Source organism: Lissotriton vulgaris, chromosome 6, assembly GCF_964263255.1.
Source record: "Lissotriton vulgaris chromosome 6, aLisVul1.2, whole genome shotgun sequence".
NCBI lineage: Eukaryota > Metazoa > Chordata > Amphibia > Caudata > Salamandridae > Lissotriton > Lissotriton vulgaris.
In genome coordinates this window covers 1,615,111,596-1,615,136,198 of record NC_141694.1, presented here as the reverse complement: position 1 = coordinate 1,615,136,198, position 24,603 = coordinate 1,615,111,596, and the positions used below count along the sequence as shown (strand labels likewise).

Here is a 24,603-nt window from a genome sequence, read left to right as displayed (position 1 = left end):
CTATTCATTTACCCGAAAAAACAATAAAAGATCATATTTCGTGAATGAAAACACCAAATCTGGAAAAGATGAATAACACTTCATAAATTAAGTCATATCATAAATAAAATCCTCAGGAGAAGTTTCCTTCTGTCAGTATGTTCACATGCAACTTACATTTTGCGTTTCTAGGTTAATAACATGCTTCGAAACCCTAGTTATTGTCCTGATAAACCTCATAACAAAAAACTGGAATTACATTTTAGCATTTTTCCGACACCTTAGGTAACACATTGTCTAATGCCTTTCATCCTTAAGAGAGGTTAACCCTATAAATATAAAATTAGCACTAGTATCAATGACCTTCATCAGAATGTTCAGAAAACAGTCCCCCCTTTACCTTTTGAATTTGCTTGATAAGTGCTCAATTTTCCACCCTAAAATGCAGCTAGCAGGGAGAGTGTGCTATTGAAGCTCACTTGATACTTATTTCTGAAAAATATCTAGAAAAAATGCAACAATAGCTGAAGATGACTGAGAGCCCCGAAGTTATATAACTATTTTAATGTAGTGGTTGCAGGCTTATTTTACTGTAGTATGGAACCTGCAGATAAACAAAATATTGACCCCTCTTAATTGATTCTCTAATAATACAAATAATGCTATTCAGTTGCTGATGTTTTCTTACATTTACAACAAACCCCTTTTTACTTTGATGCTTAAAAAGGCCCAATTACCTAAATAGTGAATATTTGTGGTTTATCTTATTCATCATACAAGACTAAATTATACAAAGGCCATTCATAAAGAGGTTGAAAAGGGTATGTGTCAGATCACAGCCTGCTTTTTCCATAGGGAATGTATTTGCCGCCTCTCCATTCGTTTTGGGGTGGGCATTTGCTCTTGTGTTCCTATGAAGCACCTTTAAAGTATTAATTATAGTTTTCCCCATCCTTCTTCGATTAAACTAAGCCTATGAGATCATGGTTGGCTGAATCAAAAGCTTTTTTCAGCCAATCAGAATTCTAGAGATTGACATCTACTTATCCTAAGTGAGAATTAGGTTGTGAAGGTGGAGTTTAGGATGGCACTTTTCCTGTTAGCTGTTACATCTTTTGTCATATAGCGTCGAACGTTTGCGTCCCCCTATTGATTGCATATTTGTATTTTGGTCGTTTGTGCTAAAAAGTGAAGCTCTTTGGCATTTCTAATTGGACTCTCTCTCCTAAATATATCCCCAGAGTGCTTCATAAAGTGTCCATGACCAAATGTCCTGAAGAACCTCTCCCCCTTCCCAAATTGCTCGTCATGTGTTTGGAACAATAACCAGTATTGTTTCAAACTGAAAAAATTACTAGGGCAATAATGCAATTGAGACTAAACTTCTCTGCTAACAGAATACCTTCCACTGTCTCGGTTGGAATGTGTATCTAATTTTAGTTTGTGTACCGACTTGACACATTCCCTTGACAATCACAGCACGTATCACTCACTTGAGCACTGCACAATCACCTTGTCTCACAGTTTACAGCACTCTCATTAACAGTGCTGCAAATGTAGATAGTTCAATGTTGTTATTTGATAAGTGAATGAAGTAAAGCTCCAGGTTTCATGTTTTCCAGGTAGGTACTATTACTTCAACTTTCTTTGGATGGTTAATACACGATTTGAGTTGTTGAACTGATTTTCCTTTACAGGGTAATTGTGTACCAGTAAGACGCGTAATGCTTGAAGCTTCCAATCATCGCCATTAAGTGTTTCAGAAGAGATCCTTCTTCTCAAGTCAGTACTTGAAATCAGCCATGCCAGGAAGTGGAAAGAAACTTTCAGAATTAAGTACTTTTAGAAATGTATTGGAACTCTTGCACTGTAGTGACTCGAAAGCAAGCTTAACATGTAGCAGCCACTCCTCTGAGCCGGTGTCTCAAAATTGGATTATGTTTATTGGGGCAGTGGTGGAAGAGAAGGATCACTTTCTTGAGTCCAGGTAAACTAGGAACATTGTCTTCCTGGCAAGCAGAAGAATAGACGGTCCCTTTAATTCTGGGAATTACTTGCTGCGGCTTTCAATTGTTTTCTGGGGTTCACTGAGAGGAACCTCTAGAGAATATAGAAACCCACTACATCCCAACTTAGCTTTACGTGCTTTTGTATAACGGAGGCAGTATTCCTTAAGAGACCTCATTGGTAGAAATCTCTCAACTGAAAGTCACCTTGTCTCTTCTGATAGGAGCTTTAATAGTCAGGCTTCTGCCTTACAATTAAAAAAGTGTTTGCGGAATTTAGCAAGAATATCCATTTATGCCCTGTTATGATTTTTAAGCTTTTCAAGTAGTCCTTTTGGACTTTTGACAAAGTCTTTCAGGTCCCTGAAGTTCCTAGGCTAGACCTCATCTTCATTTTGAAATATTTAAATGACCTTTGGTAGAACGAGGCTCTTCAGTTTCAAAGTCTAAAGTGATGAAAGACACCATGAAATCACGGAGTCTCCTAATGTTTACCAGCTTTCCAATGATTTATTATTACATCAATGCAGTTTCAATGATATGCAGAAAAACCAACCAAACCTACATCGGTCAAAAAATCCATTAGTGTTAAAATAGCCAAGGTGCCATTACATCCTTCTCAATAAGTGTTGACCAGTTTGCCAGTTTGAGATAAGTCTCTAAGACAAGCCATGCCCAGACCCTGGCTAGGCTTTTTTTTACCCCAACATATTTATTGAATTTCGTAAAAGACACAATAGTTTTACAAATAGCATAAGTTAACAGCAGATATGTGGGTGGGGATGCGAGGTGCCTCTCTGCACCTTACATATTTAGACAAATAAGCAAATAAGTGATGGAGTATGTACATTGCGACAATAGCTTCCAGTCGCAGTATCAAATATTTAACTTGTCCCCAAAGAAAACATAACCATTAACATCTAGAGAGAACCAAAGAGGAAGAAGAGAAAAGACTCCACCCACATGTCCAACCTATCCCCCCCCCAGTAAAAAAATAAGAGGTTCTCTGAGTATTGCGAGGGTGGGGGTAACACAGCAAGTGGGAATGGAGTGGACCAATGTCATACTCTTATGTTGAAACTCTGCCACAAAGGGTGGGGTTGCTCATGGGGTGATGCTCTAATATTCATCAAAGAGCTGAACAGCATGTGGGTGGGTTGGGTAGAAGTATAAGAATTCTAGTCTGGACATGTCGTCGATGAGAGGGCACCAAGTCATAGTGAATTTCTTTTTAGTGAGTGTCACTGAGTGGCAGATGTGTTCCATCGCGAGGGCATGCCTGAGTCTATTGAACCACAGCGCTATCGCAGGGGCCTCTTTTTTTCCGTCAAAAGAGAGCAACACGGTTTTGGCTGCTCCTGTTATATGGCTAAGGGTCTTCCAATCAGCGCGTCTCAGCTGGGTCAAGCCCTCCAGCTGAGTTGGCTGTAGACCTAAAAGCGTGCAGCAGGATCTGATGGGATGGGATAGTGTTTTTGATGTAGCCAAAGATCTCTTTCCAGAATATTTAGATCACTGCATGACCACCTGATGTGCATGAAGTCTCCCTCCGCCAGGTTACAGTGCCAGCACAGGGTGGTGGCTGTAGGAAACATTTTATTGAGCCCGAGAGGTGTCAGGTACCATTGATACATAACCTTATATGCGTCCTCTATGTGTGGGATGCTTCCACAGGTTTTGGGGAAGTCCCTCCATACTCGCATCCAGTCTTTGGTTCTTATTGGTTTTCCCAGTTCAGTTTCCCATGGAGTTTGGTACAAGTGCGTCGCGGGAGTCTTGGAGGGCTCGATATGTGTTGGAGAGGAGAACTTTTGTACCATTGTTGGAATGGGTCATTTTCTCATATGGCGTGAGCCTCTGAGTAGCAGCTGGGGGATTGGAGGGGTGTAGGGCCCAGTGGTGCAATTTGAGGTATAGGAGGCAGAAGCGTTCTGTTTAGTTTTTATGACAAGATTATTTTCCTTAACTTTTCTCTCTGGACTAACTTGTGGTTTGTGCAAGCTGCATAGCTATTGTCAAAGACCATAGTCCATCTTTTTAATAGGCAGTTTGACTTCAGTCTGACTCATCGTTTCTTTTCCTATCTTAAATTGCTCATGAAAATTCCTAGGCCTACAGTTTTTGAGGATGCTGTTATGACTGTACCTGTTTACCCCTTAGAAATTAAAGCCGGTACTTAGATGAGACTGAATTCACTTCTTCAACGACTTCAGTTTAGGAAGAATCAGGGAAATACTGATTCTTATAAGACTCCTGCTAACTGGCCGACTGCAGACCTCTGACTCTCCAGAAGTCTTTGAGTAGATTCTTTGGAACACTTATTGATTGGCGTGTATTCAAATTTGACGCCAGAAGTGTTTCGCTGTCCTTCCCCTATAGCACTGGTTGAAGCCAATCATTAACATAAAGTAAAAGAAGATCAGCAAAGTTTCTTTTTGGTTTTGGTTGTAAGGTACACCTGGGTCCTCTTTTTGATTGTCAGCGGTCACCCTATCTGTATTTCACCGTCAAGAAATACCAAAACCACAGTATCGCTATAGCTAGGATGAGCAACTATAAAGTCATTGCTAGTAGTTAAGTCAAAAATGGGGAATGGCTGCTTAATCGGTGTTGCTGCACCGATTCACACATGTCTTCCACTTTACCAGACTTAGTTTCAGCCACACCTTTTACCATGCTTTAAGTAGAATAAATATGCTGGAGAAATCAAAATTGGAGTTGCAGCTTTCCAGCGAATCGTGTAACCTCTGTTTAGCAGGACATACTCCTTATACTTTGTATTAAGGAATTACACTGCTCGCGAAATCAGGGCCGTAGACTACTTTCAACAAATGGTGATATTGCAATAAACAATAAATGATATATGGCGTGGCCAGTGCTCCAGTGACTGCTTTGTACATATGAAAATGTTGGGATATAACGTTATGAATATGATTTTCAATCAGGATAATATTTGGGTCTTAGTTTTAGAATTTTTGCTGTCAGTTAAACTGCTCCAAGACAAAGAATAAAGCTGCATTGATGCTTTGTAAATAACTTATACAAGAGGAGTCGGGGCAAAAGCAAGTGGAGAACTAAAAGTTTGCCTAATGGCACCCTCGGGTACATGTGGCTGCAAGGAGGTGCTTGATGTAAGCAATAACTACATCCATTTTCCAAGTTATAAAAAGGTTGTTCGTTTCTTTTAGTTCATATTTAACGAATTCCTGTTTATTGTTGCATCAAAAAGAAATGTGAACTTTATGTTACCCTGATAATTGCTTGAAGAATGAACATATTTGATGCTAGGTCTCTTGCCAGAGAATGTGATCTCAGTTCCGTGATTTGCAGTGATGTGTTTCTGTTTTCTTCATTATCTCCAAACTCTTTCCTAGTTTGCAAGATGAATGTGCACAGGCGCTGTGAGTCGAATGTGGCCCCAAACTGCGGCGTCAATGCGCGGGGCATAGCTAAAGTGTTAGCAGACCTTGGGGTTACCCCGGACAAAATCACCGGTGCCAGCCAACGAGGGGGCAAAAAGTTCAGTGAAAAGGTCAGTACTGCCTTCTCCAAAGAAAATGTGGCATAGGGTATTAAGTGCGTGTATGAAATCAAACATTTACAACAACAAAACCTTTCTATAAAACTGTCACGAAACGAAAATGTTGTAAGGGTGACTTGTGCTAGCGGCACAAGTTTCTGTTTTCTTGGTGACTTAAAAACCCCTTCCTTGAGAAAGAATTTGAAGTATTTTGGCCACCCAAACCAAGCAGTCGTGGAGGGGCGGCTCTGTTGGCCTGTAGCACTGTCTTCAATGTTTGTGTACCCTTTTTAGGTCAAGCCCAGAGACTGCTTTAGCTGTCTTGCCAGGCTCATGTTTTCTAAACAAAATAAAGGCAATAGAATACATACATATAAAACATACAGGAGCGTTCGGTGAATTTGCTTCATCCATTGGCTTGTGCACTTGTCATTAGCACTTTGCCTCCACCTATCGCTGCATACAGCGTTGGGCAGTGGGTCAACACCATTGCCTTTCTTGATAGTAAAATTTTTCTTGTGCACATGTTCACTCTCTCCTAAAATGTGGACCATTTAATTATCAGAGATTATAGGACAATCTCGGTTTTCATTTAATTTGTTTATTAATGCAATTGGCCATTTATTGCTTACTATGTATTTGCAAACATATGCACACCACTTTTATAAGGTAGAATGTTTCAATTTTATTACTTTGCACTTTAAATACCTACTGTGTATGTCTTCCATAAATAAATAAATGCATACAATTTCTGATAGATACATCTGTCAGTGGATTCCTCACCTTGTGAATATCCCCTGCGCAGCAGCCAATCGGAAACTTTTGTAGCTCTCCACGCCGGCGAGGTCATGGACGACGTCACAGAGGGTACGACTCCACTCGCGACCCCGCTGACGTCACTGGATCCATAATTGGGCCTTGTTGGCGTGATGACGTCAGTTCCCTTTTTTACGCGCCGTCGACGCCAACGTTTTTTTGGGACTCTCCGTAGTTACATTGTAATTTCTAGTGTTCTGTTTGCTTCCTGTATTCTCCTGGTCAACCATGCACGCTGGCACATGAGGGCACTCCAGCGGTGCCTCCGCAGGCAGTGGTATCAGCACAGCGGGGATCTCAGGGAGTCTGTGAGGATCTCCAGAGAAACTGAAGCGGATCTGTCTTGGTGGAGCGTGGAGGGCAATCTGTCTCAAGGAAAGCCCTTTCATCTGTCTCCATCGATTGCCACAGTGATAACGGATGCATCCACTCTAGGGTGGGGTGCTCATCTGAGGGATCTGGAGATCAAGGATCTTTGGTCTCCGGAGGAAAGGTTGCTTCACATCAACCTTCTGGAGCTAAGAGCGATTCGTTTGGCACTCAAGGCCTTCCTCCCTTCCCTTCGCGGTCTGTCAGTTCAGGTCCTGACGGACAACACGACCGCGATGTGGTATATCAACAAGCAGGGAGGTGTGGGGTCGCATTTTCTCTGCAGAGAAGCTCTGCGTCTCTGGTCCTGGGTTCAGGACCACCAGATTTGTCTGATGGCAAATCATCTGGCTGGAGTTCTGAACGTGCGTGCAGACAGTCTCAGTCGGCAGTTCTCAGCCGACCACGAGTGGAGGCTTCATCCGGAGGTGGTTCGTCACGTCTTTCGGATGTGGGGAACTCCTCGGGTGGACCTGTTCGCCACTCACGAGAACGCCCACTGCCTATCGTTCTGCAGCCTCCAGTATCCGATGCAGGGAGCCTTGGGGGACGCGTTTCAGTTGAGTTGGGACTCACAACTCCTTTATGCGTTTCCTCCCATACCCTTGATTCCTCGGGTTCCGAGGAAGATTCACCAAGACCGGGCCCAAGTCATATTGATCGCCCCGGATTGGCCAAGAAGGATGTGGTACACAGATCTTCTCCACCTCTCCTCGTGCCCTCCGCTCCGTCTCCCTCTCAGGGCAGATCTCCTCTCTCAGATTGAGGGGCAGGTTCTACACCCCCAGCTCCAGACCTTACACCTTCATGCCTGGAGATTGAACGGGGCAACCTGAATTCTTTTTCTCTTACACATAATGTGGTGGATGTCATATTATCGGCCAGGTGTGACTCCACCAAGTCGATCTATTCCTATAGATGGTCCAAATTTGTTTCCTGGTGTGGAGGGAAGTCTATTGACCCCTTGAGGGCTCGTTTGTCCAACATTCTTCAATTTGCTCTTTCTTTAGCCCAACAGTGTTTTGCTGTGGCGACTGTAAAAGGCTATTTGTCGGCCTTGTCGGCATTCCTTTGTTTGCCGGACCAGCCATCTTTATTTAATTCACCTATTGTTTTACGTTTTATCAAAGGTCTTACCAACAAATTCCTTCCAACTCCATTTATTGTGCCTCAATGGGACTTGAATCTTGTCTTGACTTACTTGATGGGTTCACCCTTTGAACCTTTACACAAGTGTCCCATGAGACTTTTGTCTTTCAAGACTGTTTTTCTTGTAGCAATTACCTCTGCAAGGAGGGTAAGTGAGCTTCAAGCTCCAAGTTTGAAAACCCCATTCCTGACCATTCATACTGAGAGAATGGTACTTAGGACCAGGGCTGCTTTTCTGCCTAAGGTGGTAACTCCCTTCCATCTGGGGCAGTCCATTACCCTCCCTACCTTTTATCCTCCCCCTCACCCTTCCAAGGAGGAGGAGCGGCTTCACCGTCTAGACCCTAAGAGGGCGGTGAGTTTCTACCTCAATAGGACTAAAGACTATCGTGTGAACGACCAGCTTTTCGTTGGGTTTGCTGGTTGTAATAGAGGAAAAGCGGTGCAGCAGCGCACTCTGTCGAGATGGATAATCCTGTGTATAAAGATCTGCTACGCCCTTGCTGGTAAGGAACCTCCTAAGGGTATAAGGGCTCAATCTACTAGAGCAAAGTCATCAACGTCTGCTTTATCTACGGAGGCGCTGGTACATAAGCATACAGCTGCTACCTGGTAAATAGAAACATGGTTTAACGAGCGCATTTTACTGAATTGGACAATGTTGGTTTCGCTAGAGGCCACAACCAAGAGGTTAGTGTAATGTGGGCAATGAGTGTGAGTGGTACTATTTTATGTACAACTACAGGTACAATAAATGGAGAATTGACGTGCAGAGAATGCGGAGACCCAAAACCCTGATGAAATTGCCGGCAAATCTATCACGGCAATGAAACATGTTGGTTTGGTTTTAATAGAGTGGGCACACAGCACTGAATAAAAGTAATTTAGCTAGTGGAGCTCTGCCCCTTTTAAACGGTGGTGGTGTCACACTTTGAGATCAGAGTGGTCGCACCGCATTGGGTCACTTACACAGAGCACATATTTGGTTTATGTTGTCTGCACTGTTTGGTATCCCTTCCTTTGTTATAGTTGGCAGATGCTGATGATGATAACATGAGGACACAGGCGAGTACCAGTCTGTTTAATCCTCCACGGGTGTTGCTCCCGTGAGGCACTGCCAACTCCCCCTACCCCTTTTTTTGAAAGTTGTTTTTTTAGAAGGGGTGGTGAGGGTGCCTAGTTGTTAGCAGCACCACACACAGTTATAGACAATTTTTAGATTTGAGCTCATGACTATAATGGCATAATTAAGCAGGAGGGTAATATTTACTCACTGTTTACTGAAACTTTGTGAAAGGGGTCTGTTAGATATATGGGAAACAGTTGTTTCTACATAATATAGGGACAGGTCTTTTGTTGTTGATATATTATCTAGGGGTGTACCTGTTGAGGATATTTGTAGAGCTGCGACTTGGGCCTCCCTCCACACTTTCGCAAAGCATAACTGCTTGGATTCCGAGGTGAGGAGGGATGGCCACTTTACGCACTCTGTCCTCCAAGATTTCTTGGTATAGCAGAGTGGACACCCTCCTCCGGGAGTGGGGACTGCTGTGGGATTCTATTCACAAGGTGAGGAATCCACTGGCAGATGTATCTATCAGAAGAACAAGTTACTTACCTTCGGTAACGCTTTTTCTGGTAGATACAGTATCTTCCTGTGGATTCCTCACTGACCCACCCACATCCCCGTTGTCCACTCTTCTATACCTACTAAGTGTATATTTCTTTAAAATTTTAAAACAGATTTATATGTTCATGCATATGGCATCGGTTTTACACTGTGTGTGCTGTTTTAAATACTATGTACTATGTATACTATTACTGTTATGTCGGTCCGTCCGTGTGCCACGGGGGCACGGTAAAAAAGGGCGGAACTGACGTCATCATGCCGACGAGGCCCTATTATGGATCCAGTGACGTCAGCGGGGTCGCGAGCGGAGTCGTACCCTCTGTGACGTCGTCCATGACCTCGCCGGCGAGGAGAGCTACAAAAGTTTCCGATTGGCTGCTGCGCAGGGGATTTTCACAAGGTGAGGAATCCACAGGCAGATACTGTACCTACCAGAAAAAGCGTTACCGAAGGTAAGTAACTTGTTCGTTAGCTAGTCATACGAATCCCATTGTCACACAGTATATAGAGGTTATATGGTTACGTTTTCGCAATATTCTATTCATAAATAATGACCTTGAGTATAATAATGGACAAAAGTGGTGGAGCTCAATCGATATCCTTCTGATATCAGTGGACATGAACACGTGATTTGGTGGTTTCTGATTTCTTAAAACTAGGGCATCATCCCCTCTTGCAGGAGTTTATCATCACTCAGTGAGGGGGGTATGGACTTGATGCTGAGACCTTGCAGAGGATTGAGTAACACTTTGATAGAGCAAACCACTAAAGGCAGATTAGATTGCTCTCCGGTGAATTACGTTTGTGGTTATGTGGGTAGTAACTGTTGCACCTGACTAATAACTGGAGAAGATATTCAAATTCTCTAGTGTTAGCCAAAGTTTGGCTAGCAAAAATTATGTTCTGTTCTCGAAGAGAATTTAAATCGATGGAAGGAATTTGTGTGCAAGAGCCAAGAAAGCTTTGGATTTTAAGAAGTAACCGATGTGTTTATGATGGTATTGACTGGCTACAAAATACATGTAAAAGAGGTAAGAAAATCCTGAGTTTAAATAAGAATGCCATAGATTGACCTCCTTACAAACACCTAGAAACCATTTATATGTCATTCTGCACATTATGGTTAAACAATGTCCTTTACAACGTACAGAAACAGTAGCTTCACACAACTGTGTGTAAGATTCCCATATCACAGTGAACGAAGTGGGGTGTGGACAGGTGGGCAATGGAAGAAGGCCTCTGAAAATACCAAAGGAAGTATTCAATCTAATTTGGTCACTGTAGAATATAAAAATATAATAAGCACTTTGAAAGGAATCGGGCATCATAGAAGTGGTATTAAAGAAGAAAGGTATTACAGCTTGCAATATAAAATTTCACAATAGCCACAGATGCGATCGATACACCACTGCAGGTCACTGGTTGGGACAGATCTCCTGGAGGCAGTCGGTCCTTAGGACTCATAGAGTGGGCGAGATGAGGGACAGACATGACCTGATTTAAATAAATCTCTAATGCAAACCATTGCTCAATGCTCACACCTGTAGCCACAGTCTGCGTATGGATTACAGTGCAAACAAGTACAGTTAATCAAATGTATCGCTGTAGATATGTCTTTAATGAAATGGAAGGCCTTCTCACCTGAGACAATTAAATACAGTTCTGGAACATGTTAAAACCCATCTGTTTTACTGTTGGGTTCAATGGACAATTCAGAAAAACATCTACTTCAATTAATTCCATTGCAGATGTTTAGACTGCAGCTCAGTAAAGTGATAACAGCCTTCTGGTTTAGTCAGTCTTATTATGAATGCTCTAGCTGCTTCTCTGTTGATCAAAGCACCTGGATGCACAGTAGGAAAATGTTGCTTTTAAATAATATTTTAAGGAACTATCAAACAAACTCTGTTCAAATAGGCAAGAAGACATGTTTGTTTAACTTTCCCCCTCATAAATGCTGGTCAGTGGAGGAATTCAGTGCAAACGCGTTTTGGCACTGACAGAGCACAATGCCCAAAAACGTGCATTGATATTCTAAAGGTGGTGCCTCAGGACCTCCATCACTCGACTCGCTCTTCTGTTGTTCCAGGGTCTGTGAAGTCATCCCCATGCCATGCGTGCCACCTTCAGTTAAACCTTGTTGGCCAGCTCACACCACTTTTCATGGTGAGATCACAAGTGTCAGACAATGTTGTCTATGCCACTGAACCCTGGGGAGAGGATGTAGCCTTACGGCTAGAGCGGTCAACCTCGAAGCTGGGGAACCCGGTATGAGTCTCGGCAACAACGCTCAACTTCCTGTGATTCTGGGCAAATCACTGAATCTCTCCAGTATATCAAATCCAATGAAAATTTGTGCAGTGAATATTAAGTCATGGCATCTGAAGTGAATTTGAATGCAAATCAGAGTGGTGCTGTTGTGTGTGAAAGGAGAAAATAACCCGGGGGCCGATGTGAGGCGTGAACAATCTAAATCGAGTATGCTGTAAACTCCATACACTGCTGGAAACACGTTCTGAACCAGAGGCCTACTGGATTATTTAATGACCAGCCAGGTCGGAATTATAACCGGTGACTAGGTGTGGATTACCTTATCTAAACGTTACAGCCATGAAGAAGTCAAGGGTTAATACCCTAACGACGAAACACATGTTGGCTGGACTTTGTGTTGTTATCTTGAATAAAGACAAAGAGAATACATCACGAGATATTACTTGCCTCCTTCCATTCACCTACATTTTGTCGAACTTTAATTTTACTTGGATGCGTTTGCATAGGAATTGACATTATTCATTTTGGACTTTCTGGTCTCAACTCTGAGGGTTGTAGGGGTTTTTCCCTCACTTATGGCACCACCAAAATTAATTCTGTTTGTTTACATTACTTTATTTGGCGGGCGTCATTTATTCCTGTGTGAATTAACACCCCCATATTGTTAGGATTTAATCTCCACGTGCCTAACAAAAATGAATGTGACCATCTGTAATGAAACAGGTGCTCATGTAAATCACTCTGATACGCGATTTCTCTGTTTCTCTGTTTCTCTAGTTTGCGCTATATAAAACTCTCCCAAAAATGTTTAAAAAAAGAAAAAACCCTCTCACTTATCTTGCCACAGGATCTGCCAGCTGCCTCTCAGAAGACCTCCCATACTCTTTGCAGGGCAGAAGGACAGAGCACACTTGGCAAATATGATTGAGTGCCAGGCAGATTGGCCTGGCATATCATATTCAGAACAGTCCAACTGGAATCAAGGCAGGTAATCAGATCATCTAAATCACACCAGAGCCTGTCCAATCTAATTAACTAAGTTAGTCAGCCTTATGGAGTGGTGTGGCTCACTGGTTAGAGGCGGCAGACCCGAGAGCAGAGGACGGCCCGGGACCAGGGTTCAATTCCCGACGCGGCAGGGTCGTGGACCACGGTCAGCAGACTCGATAATTCTCATCTCGGTGCCTACTCTAACCAGGGATCACACTCGGCAACTCTGGGCATTAGCTTGCCTCATCTCTACAACGGCCCGCCACAGACGCCGGGGATGCCTGGTTTCACCTTGGAGATACCCAGTAGGGACCATCTCACAGGGAAAGCCAGGACGGGTTCCCCAGCGGTCTACTGCACAGAGATACTCCTTCGGGAGTCGATTCTAGCGCATTACAAAACCACAATTAATAAAAAAAAAAAAAAAAATTAATAATATGCTATGGTGTATACCTTCGACTGGTGCATTAGATGCTTTGATGGCCCATTCCCAACTCCACTCTCATGCAAGTATGGAGAATGATGCTTTGCTGCCATGATGTGGAACCTGTCTGAAGCCACATCCTTGCTTTGGCTGTTGGTGATCACGGGTGCTTGCTTGCAGTCAACTTGGCACCGGGCTTGAATGGCCACATGGAGATACAAGTAAAATCTCTGAGGGCTAGAAGGTTGCTTTTCGGGGAAATAGACCTAGGGATCATCAGCTATTCAGCCTAACTAACAACCCTGAGGGAACCACTCAATTTTCTTGTAGACAAGTATAGAATACTCACCACTACCCCCAAACCCTTCTGTAGATGGACTTGTTCTACACTGTGTCGGTACTATATGGGGCTGCTTTGAGTACACTTTTCTCAGGCGGCTGGCTTCTAGTTAACAACTCTGGGTGCATACTTGCAAGCCACAGATGCGAGCATGCCTACCAGCCCATTTCCTTCCTATCCGAAATCCTGTCACATAACATTGAATTAAAAGAGGCATAGGGGAACCTGTGACGGTCCCTGGAGGACCAGGCATTAACAAATCAAGTCCTAGTACATGTGAGTTTCAACAAACATGCAAGGTACCGTCCTCCTCAGCCGTGAATGGGGAGCTAGAGAGCCTGGGGCACCTTTCCAGATGAAAGGGAAGTACAGGGTATGGAGAATCTCTCTGGTGGGTCTGTCCCCCAGCTTCACACTGCATCATGCTCACCATTTTCTGTCTTTGATTGCTTGGCACTCTGACCATGCACTACACTTATTTCTTGACCTATAGGTTCCGTCCATCTCTGCACTGTTCGGTGGGCTTTCGGCCCTCAAAAATGATGAACTTCATCACTGAAGGAGGAGCAGGAAGGCACATGTTCTTCGTTTGTGTTGGGTTAGAAGTACAGCAGCCCGTGTTAAGTGTTGAAGAATACATTCCTTACAGAGTGTTGCTACACGGCACTTACTTTAAAAAGCGCTTCACCGTGGATGCTGCATATTTACGGGAATAGGCACTGTAACATGCATTCAATATCAGCCCTGGTTTGCAGGAAGCAGTAACATATTTCCATGAATGCACATGCTTAGAGAACAAGCACTACAACAATGCAGTTAGAGAAGATGAGACGGAAGTGATGTGGATATGTTTTCTGGTGTGGTTTGTTACTTTGAGCCTGGCCAAGTACCATGCATCAGGGGTTAGACTAACGCATTTCAGTGCTGGTGTCCACATCACTGCAATAAAATGCCTTAGTCACGCATTACTGTTCATCAGACTTCCAGTACCATGAAGCACTGCAATAATTATTAAGAAAATCCCAGACATGCTTCAATGTGCAGAGAATGCTTTTTGCAGGCAATTCACTTCACTGCTGACAGCCTGGGCTTGTTGCTATGATAACCAAAGTATCCCTGATACATTGTATTTCTGCAGCACAGCGAAAATGAAAACTGCTGTAGTCTGCAAGCCACACCCAGTGCCCATCTGCTGGGTGTCTGTCTGCCTGTTTAATGATATCTAAAGAGGTAAATCCAATAATGTGTCAAGCAAGAAGAACCAATCCCAGCCGCTGATCGTTGGGAACTCACCACCACTGCGAGCACCAGTTACTCCTATGAGCTGTGTTTGTAGCGTCTTCAGACCCATCCGTACCCTGGATCACGTGCCCGGGTTCTACAACATCATAAGTAAATCCTAATGTATTGGGCGGGAACAGAGCAGGATGGTTAACCGCTGGCTCAGGGAGCGCTATCACATGGCTCTCCCTGCTCAGACTCTCATGGCTCTCACGCCCTGAGCATGACTGAACTCAACAACCGCGAACGACATTAAATGTTTGTGCATTTGGGACGCCATGTGTGCGGGGAGCTGGATTGGGGTCTGGCTGTCTGACTGTACATGAGCTCTCTCTGACAGCTCAGGACCCTCCAACACCAGAAACACGGCGCAAGACCGCTTGCTACTGCCCCTTCTCAGCAGACTAGTGGAAGCCAGCCTCCAGTATGAAAGAAGGCTCAAGGAGGATGCTGAACTTAGGCCAATGGCCACGAATCACCAGCAAGAGGCCTGTCTGTCGGCTACAATTGTCAGCACTGCCCGCTGCAGCCCAGTGTGTCCCCCCCCACACCCTCACCCCACCACGTAGTACTCTCACCAGTCACGAGGCACTTCTGGTGGCACAGTCAGGTAAGTTCAGCAGTTTATAGCTCACTCATGGTGAGTCAATGTAGCAATGTCTCTGTCAGAGGGGGTAACGCAGTCATCGCTGTAGCATGTGCATTAACCCACTAGGCTTCAGTATAAAATATTGTCCTGACAACCAGAGGCGGGCTATTATTTCTTCATTTCATGCTATTTTCAGATGCACAATCCAAGAGAAATTTCTTGTCAGGCTATGTATATGCCTCAGGCCCCCCCCCCCCCCCGCCCCCCGCACACTTCCTTATGAGAGGCGTCTACATAATGTACATCTCCTCATCAGGTTTCACAGCCTAATATAACCCAGCCGTCTGTTTTCGCTAAAATAGAAAGATTCTGTTTTCATAATGTTAAAAATAAAAATCCTTTTTAGAAAAACAGTGTGAAAGAAGATTAAGGGACCACTTCCTCCCCTGGAATTAAAGAAAGCATCTCACTTGGACCTTACAGTCCACCATTAATGACTGTAAATGGTATGTCTTCATTGTGATGAATGATGTTCAGCAGCTTCCAGCTCCATGCAGCTGAAAAAACCAAGCCGTCAGCATCCCATCAAATCCTATGAAATATAATATGATCCTCCTTGGATGCCGTGCAAGTTGCAGCACTTGCATCACAGCCATTATACTTTGCAAAAGTACACCAATAAATCCAAGAGCAAGTACAGGCAGACATGCTAATAATGTGACTGTCAAAAGGACTCTGCTATTCATTTTTCTGAGAAACTCATATATTTAGTATATATGCTTGACGATGACCCCTAGCACCATAAATATTTTACAAAACCTAATTTTACAAAGATGTAATACTGGCTTTACCCGATGATCATCTTAGAAAGGGCCAGTAGGTTAATGACTTGCCATTTTAGGGTTTTACACAATTTTCAATATCCTTTTAGAGTGTTTGTTTTGCTGAAAAATTGCAGTTTGTTATATTTATCTCTTTCCACTAGTTTACGTGCGTGTCGGGGTATTGCCTACTTGCTTCCAATCTCCCACAGACAGCCAACTCCATGCTGCGCATGGCCAGAGGTTAGTCACAGGACCTGACCTGTGCCCAGGCCCTGTGGGCAATCTCCTGAAGGCAATCAACCCCCCCCCCCCCCACAGTCTGCCAACCTCTCTCCACGCATATCCTTTTGCAATGCGGCATAGGTTTATTCTTATGGGCCCCAAGGACCCTATCCCTCGGGGTCAAAACATATTTATTATGGAGAGTGGGACACGCAACCCCACTCTCCAAGATTTAATAGGCTCCATATCCCATCCCCTGGGGCAAATTCACCAAACAAGGGAAGGGGGCCGCCTGCCCCCCTCCCTAAGCCTTATCACGCCCCAGGGACCCCATCCCCCAGGGCCACATGACATTATAAACGGAGGATGGGGCTCATTGGCCATCCTCCTTGTACCTTATTGGGCCCCGGGGACCCCATCCCCTGGCGCCCTATTTGATTAAAAAGGGGAGAAGGACCAGCTGGACCTCTTGCCTGAGCCTTCAAATGCCCAGGACGACCCCTTCCCCATTGGCCATAATGTCTTTTAAAGGGTGTGGAGGCTGCATGGAATTTTTAAAGCTCTTGCTGGCCAGGAGCAACCTTGTACTGCTCTTGTTTGGTGGAAGATTTTAAAATGTTTCAGCCAGATGGGCTGTAGTGGGGGCAGGGTAACTATTGTGTCCTGGAGGTGGGCTCACTGTATCACAGTCACTTAGCCGGCCCATGGAGATGAGGTCCCCATGGCCTTTATAGGCTCTGGTAGGGGAACCTTGCCTTGCTCCCCCGTCACTGAGTGTGAGGGCCCCGGGAGATGGGGTCTCCTGGGCATTATTAGGTTCTGGGTGGTGCCACCCCCTCCCATAAAATAATAGCTGGTTCAGTGCTGTGCTTTATTATTGTGCCATAGATTTGTGAATCCTGTGTGTGTTTGTGGCATAATAAAAAACAAACTTTTAGACACTGGGGGTTGGGGGTTCCAGAGTCAGGGTATCACTACCCTGCCTCCTTTGCCTAGCCACCAGATATACAATTATTTGAGTATTAAGTGCTGAAAAGCTACTGAACGGATTTACACCAAATCACAAAAGCACTCTTTCTGGACCATGATCTAGCTTCCAAATTTAGTGTAAATCCGATATTATACCTATGAATTGTATTTTCTTGCCTGGGAGTCCATGATGTATGCACTTTAATGCATTTAAGGCCAACACGGTTTTTTATTTTGCCATTCAATTTTTAATTGCTACTTGATGTACTCTTCTATTGTGAAGTATTCATTTATTTAATTTAATGTTTTATAGAGTGCGAACTTGACCTGTGAGGGTATCAGAGCGCTTTACACGGTAAACAAAACAAAACAGTCTCAAGTACAGAAATTTACAACGTTTGGCGCGGGGTAGGGTTGCCGAGGAGCATAGATATAAAAGGGGACACAAATGTATGTAACGTGATGTATTTGCATCTGCTGCACTTTTATGGCTACATTTGCGGTCGAAATAAAGGTTTTAAACTAAAACAAGACTACCCAGATCTTCAGTGATATGGCCTGAAGAGCATAAACATTGGCAAAATTATTCCTAACATTTTATGTATTTTGATTGATTTTCTGAAGTACAGGGGGTCTCTTGTTATATTTTCCACTAAAACATATATAAAAATGTAGTTTATAGCTGAAATGCTTGGATTTCATTAAGCAGTATATTGTTCTTCAAGAGCAATAAAGCCAACTAAATTTTTGTCAAAATGTTTTCAGATTATTGCCGGAACAGAGAGTCAACCATCAATTATAGGAGGCACGCCTTCTGAAGATGATAGGTCGAAGTCCGCGCCTACTTCTCCGTGTGACCAAGGTTTGCCCAGACTATGTTCTTCACATTTAGTGAATCAAACACAACTGCCCTGTTTTAATATTCCGGCCATTGTTGGCCATATTAATGTAGATTTTAATAAAGAAAGATTAAACAGTGATGTCTGCAGAATATTTTGAGATTTTTGAACAAGATCACAAAGAGAATTTGGTGAACAAATTTCATTGGGGCCAATTATTTCTATTCAGATTTTCAGCTCTAACTTGAAATAATGAATAAAGTGATCCATCTGTCTGGAAGTATATAGTGTTGAGCTCATGATTATTTTTTACTGTTTTTATAGTGCACATTGTGAAGCTTAATTGCTACTATGCACTTCGGAGAGTGGAGCCCAGGGTAAAGGCTCAAGGTTACGTTGGAGTTGGTAAACAACAGGGATTATAAATATAGGAACAACACATACTTTGTACTGAGATCATTTGACCATAGTATTTGCTGCTTCAACAGTACATCAGTTGCAACGATAGCAATAAATGGCATTTTACGCAGAAGTGTGCAATCAAATGGATCTGGGTGCAATGGCATCCATGGAGCGGAGGTGAGGAGGTGCCAGGCATAGAGAAAGAGAAGAGGAAATCAGCTCAGTCCTCATATGGCAGAGGAGGTTCGTAGAATGACTTGTGCTAGTTTTTTGGGAGTGGTGTTTGAGGTGTGACCTAGTGTTGACCAATATGGACTTTGAGTTTGTTTCTGAAGAGCATGCCCTGCAGATGTATGAGGGTAAGTTGGCACAGAAATGAGGTAACACCACTATAAATGGCATGCTGCCTTATTTGGCTTCAAGGTCTAGGTGTGACTAGTTTGTTGTTTCTTGTGGAGCAGAGGCATACTGATCTATTTTGCGCCATCTTGTGTATTTATTGTTTTCTTTGGGTATTTTGGGGGGATCTTTCCAGGCATTTTTTTATGTTGAGCAAACTAAAGCGCCATAAGAGGTTCTTTAGTTAGGATTCCACCGACTTTTATTTGTAGCCCACAAGTTTGAAAGGCAACTACAGTTTTTGGCAGTCTGCAATTCCTGTAATTTAGTATTGTGGAAGACCAGCATACAGGGCATTGACATAGTTAGGACAGAAATTGATCAGTTTGATCTCTTGGGTTTTAGTTGAAGAATGTGTTCTATCTTTACTACTTCTTCTATCTAAACATTGAAGGTGGAATCAGCATCTCAATTGACTCTTAGCAATAGTCGATCATTCCCCAAATTACCACTTCCTAAATAAGTAAAATCCCCTCACATTTTAAATGCAAATGTGCTGACCTTCCTGTGGCTTCCTTGTCTAACCCTAGCACCAGGATGCCCCTTGGGGTAGAAGTGTGCTCTACAAATTGTAATAATCCATTTATTCAGCCATACATTCATTTATTTAGATGGAACCCTGCATGCCACCCACATCATGTGCCTCTCTCTGCTTGTCCCCCGGATTGTGTTCTATCACACCCGCACTCGGCATTTGGTTGTCCAAGGAAATGTTATGCATTATAAATACACTGGGTGAGCTTACAATAAATATGTAGAAACACCTATCTGTTTTATATGATGGTATTTTGGAATCCACTCTTAAAGAGGCGAGACATCTGCAGGGAGAACCACAGTATAAGTTACTAACTTGCTGTTTTTTTCCAGAAATCAAAGAACCTGACAACAACATAAGGAAAACGTTGTCCTTCGATAACCGAGGTGAAGAACACAAAGGAATGTCCTCTTCAAGCGACAGTCAATTATTAAAACTTGGCGAAAATGGGGAAAACGGAGACCTGAAACTAATCCAGACAAAACGAATGGGTTTGGAGGAATTCAACTTCATTAAAGTATTAGGAAAAGGCAGCTTTGGAAAGGTATGTATCTCTTGATAATGGGATTAACTAATGTTGGTCTTGGTACTGCTCTAGAAGCAATGGTTCCTAGTAGCTCTCTTTTTCAAGATGGCTCCTTTGTTAGCAAGAAATATATTTCACATGTCTGAAGAGCACAGATGACAACCTGAATAATCACTGCTTTCAGCATTCTACCAGATCTCACCACCTTCAATGCTTCTGGTGGGACAGAGAGCGGGTCTGGTCCTCTTTAAATTAGGTGAGCCTTTGGACATTCCAATGGTGTTTACTGGCCAATATCCAGAAAACTCGAACAATGTGTTTCATCTTTAGATTGTGGAGACAGATCTTGGTGGCAACTTGAGTGGCCTCCCTATATAGACACTTCTTGCAGAAGAGACTCAAAGTGGGTCAAATAATCTTGAACTTTGACCTGGCTACCATCAGCAGGCAGTGGTGGTTTCTGACAGTGGTCTGGCTATTAGGAAGTTGTGGTTTTGTTGTATGTATTTATTATTGTTTGTAATGAGCAACAAGTGCCAGTGGGCCCATCCTCTAGGTACAGTATACAACTAAACAAATAAAGATATTATAATCAAAAAAGTTTGTGAGAATTCAGTCTATCAGAGAGGAGAACAAAAAAATGCTGTGTGAAATAACATTAAAAGACCTGAAAAGAGGACTATCAACAGATACATGGGAATTGGGGTCTAGGGTAAGAGAATGGGAAGGCGACCAAGAAAGAGATAAGTGGCAGGGCGAGGTGGAGTGATTGAAAGATAAGTAAGAAGAGGCTTCTGGCTCAAATTTCTGTTACATGCTCTGTTGAACTTAAGTGCTCATCACATCTACGGCTACAGGGTGAAATCTTTTAGCAATTGCTGTGTTCCTATCCAACAAAGACCTGGACGTTTCAATCAATTAATCAATCAGCATGTATAAAGCGTGTCTAATCACCTGATAGGGTATTCAGGCATGTGCAGGCCCCGGAGGCTCATTCGAAAAGCCAGGTCTTGGGGCCATTCGGATTTCCGGAAGTGAGGTGATGGTCCAGAGGTGTGTGGCCAGAACTGGACTTGCTGCAGCAGGACCACAGATGATTTGCATATAGCTGGTCTCTGTCTGCAGTAGCGGGCTGGGCAAAAAAGTGGCTGAGATTAAGTCACTCCTTCCATCCAAAATTTTTTTGCGTTGTATTTTTAAGGTGGATTCTGGAGCATTAAAACAATTGAAGCTTTCGCAAACATGTCTTCACAGAAAGGTACTGGGAGGACAAAGTTGTGTGGCTCAGATCCATATCATACAGTGAACAAAAGTTAATAGTTTTCACCCATAAAGAGAATGTGTAAGATGAAAATCATTCTTTGGGATGTCTGCCAAGCTACGGACATCTTCTATTAGAAAGGTGATCATACTTAGATTTTGGAAAACCAGGGGGGGGTGGCCGTTCTTTCTCAGTCACAGCTGCTAAGCAGTAGAATAAGTTACCCACCCACATTGCGAGTTTAACCTCTTCTGTAGCCTTTCATAGGCAATTGAAAATATGGCTTTTCTCCCTCCTGTGATGGCCGTGTTTCTGGTCTCTTTTCTTTGTCGCCTTCTGATCACCAGTGCTAGCACTATGACACCTTTGGGTATAGTGCGCTGTATAAATACTTAAAATACAATATACAATATGTTTATGTTAAATTGTGAGAGTGGAGCAAGAGAGGGACACGAGGAGAAGGGGATCATGTTAAAAAGAAAAGGGCATTGAAGACACAAAAATACATTTGGGTTGGTGAAGGAAAGAAAGAAAAAAGAATCTGGAAGGAGTCAGGAAGAGTATATATAGCACAGGTAAGCAGTGCTGGCGAAGCACACAAGGAAGGGAGTGGGAAGGAGACCAACCCATGGGCAGATTTAACCGCATCGCTGCGGCGGCTTTTCCCGCTGTGTGCGGCATTTTTAAAAATACCGCGTTACATGACGAGCTCAGCTCGTCATCAGCATACGAGCGCCGTAGCTGATGACGAGCTGAGCTCGTCATCAGCATCGAATGTGTTAAATCAACAAAGAGGCAGGAATGTGAAAAATGTGGAGCCTGCGGGAGTCACCCTTGAAAGCATGTATTGAGAAGGAAATGCAAATGTACCAGTGCACAAAAGAACAATGAAACAGGTGGCATGGGCATAAATGTGAAATCCAACTGTTGCACCAAAACAGCCATTGTCTTGCGTATCTCATCAAATCCGCCTAGATTAAAGCCTGTGGAGGTTTCATGCTACCGCTGTGGTAATTGTTTTTAATTTTCAGTTTAATATTAAGTTGTATTCCTGCTTCGTGGGCCTTCTTGCTGTTATTGTGCTCTTTTTCCTTGGAGACAACAATATAATGTGTAGGAAAAGTCATGTCTGGCATTGATCAGTGTAGCTGTCACCCATTCCTGGAGATGTTCTCCCATTTGGAAGATGGTGTTTCTCTTTGCTTGTTTAGTGTGGGTGTTCATGCTGAGGTTATTTGAATAAATCAGACACAAGTACAAGGGTGAATGTATGACCTTGTTCAGCATTCTGTCCATCAACTGTTCTTTTTGCATTTGTCACCCCGAGTGGGACGGGTATGCCCAAACGTGGGTCCCGTGCTCTCCAAGCCACTGGACTCAAGCTAGCCTGGCTGATGAGGGGTGAAACCCAGAAACCAGTCCTAGGATGCTTGTTTCCAGTCCAGGGAGGACCTGGCTTGGCAGTTCGGGCTGGACTGTTCCGATGGGGAATAGGGCCAAGACTGATTTGCATATGGCTTGGTTTCAACTGGAATATCATATGGAGCAAAAAAACGATGGATTTAGGCCCAGATATCTGTACTGGGGTGAATGTATGACATTGTTCAGCATTCTGTCCATCAATTATTCTTTTTGCTTCAGGTTCTTTGAATAGGCACCCATAATTCCTATTGCATTTGCAGTAATTGATTTGTGTTTAAAATAGACAACTGAGTGGTAGGCAGGAGAGTGTTGAGGTAAGCAGCTCCAAGGTTACACACACTTTTTTACACACACTTTAAGATATTGTTAATATATGGTTGTAAGGCGAGATTGTGGCCATAAAGTAGCGTACAGAGGTAAGAGTAGAAAGACTTGTGGAATTCCAAAGACAATACAGTGGTATTTTAGACCAGTGTTGGATTTCTTATTCAGTGCTCCCTTGTCCTAGTTAATGAGTGCGCATATAATTCCAGTGTGGTACCTGGAGTGCCATTCAGCCAATCAGGACACCACCCTTTCTTCTTCAATGGCACCTCTACCTGACTACTCACCATCTAAGCTTCATGGTCCAGACAAAAGACCTACCTCTAGTTGTGAGTAATGACTGCATACAAAGAGATCTGTTGAGAAATAGGTGTTTGTGGGGAGTTACATCCTAATAATTAAACGGACCAGCACTGTATCTCAGCTAAATCTGAATCAAAATACCACAATCAAGGTTTCATGCACAGCTTAACACTTAATAGCTCTTGTTAGGATTAGACATTAATTTAGCTCCTGTCATTTGACTGAAGAAGCTCATTCTGTGCTCAACAGGAGCTGTATTATAGAACTATCCTGGCGAGCAAACTATTGTATCTGTTATGGGCACTTTGGTATTACTGAAAGGGCTGCTATACTTGTTCGATGCAAAATATATTTTACTGGCACACATTTTACACTAGCTCGGCCCATTGGGGTGTTCCCTCAGTTACATGTGCCCTGGCATTATGCAAATGGGGGATCACTTTTGCGTTATCACAGCTGCTGGCACTGTGGCATACAGGCCATGGGGAGGTACACTGATGGGGTGTCAGATATGAAGTGACTATCTGTTGGGGCGTGGCTTGGGCGCCGATGGCGATGGTCGCCTGAGAGCTCGGCTCCGGGACTGAGCCCGGGATTATCCTGAAAATTGGAGGCTGCGGGACACCCCAAACCCCGCATTCTGTTGAATATGCCGACGGTAACCTGCCGAGGCCCCTGACGGAGATCGGACAAGAATTGCTCCGGACTTAGACCGAAGTTTGCGGAGTTGCGGAATGCGACCCAACATGGCGCCCGGTCTCCTTTGTCCCCCTGTGGGGACCTGTTGACTCGGAGAAGTGCCGTGGGCAGCGACTGGCGCCTGGCTTCACCATCCCCGGCTCTTCTGGGCGTGAGACATTTATTGGCTTAGACCTTTTTTGCAACGGATTAGTACTCGGTTGGACGGCCGGGTGGGTGCCCACGCAGTGGAGGGCACCGAGAGCGGACGCCCTGCGAGCCGAGCGGTGGCTCGCCTCGCGACTCCGCAACTAGCTACGTCTTCCTGACCAGTCCACCTACATGGGAGGCGCGACACTCTGGCGCCGCAAATCATCCGAGGGAGTTGGTGGCCCTCACCCCGGGGCTGTAGTGGAGAAGCGGGTCTGCCCGACTCGGCGACGGCTGTCTCCGCCCCCTCATCGGTGCCCCCGGACGCCGTGGCGGTGGCGTGAGCCGAAGCGGCGGAATCTCCACGGGCTCTGGAGAAGGAGGT

At 43.9% G+C, this 24,603-nt stretch overlaps 1 protein-coding gene across 2 annotated transcripts in view; it reads left to right on the top strand.

Moving 5' to 3' along the window:
- The window catches only part of PRKCE (protein kinase C epsilon), a 1,279,555-nt gene that overhangs the window by 791,470 nt on the left and 463,482 nt on the right, over window positions 1–24,603 (top strand). For both annotated transcript variants that reach the window (XM_086927786.1, XM_086927785.1), the window contains 3 exons: window positions 5,360–5,517; window positions 18,145–18,241; window positions 19,887–20,098. In XM_086927786.1, the coding sequence (XP_086783912.1) occupies window positions 5,360–5,517; window positions 18,145–18,241; window positions 19,887–20,098 (467 nt within the window). The remainder of the gene's footprint in view (window positions 1–5,359; window positions 5,518–18,144; window positions 18,242–19,886; window positions 20,099–24,603) is intronic.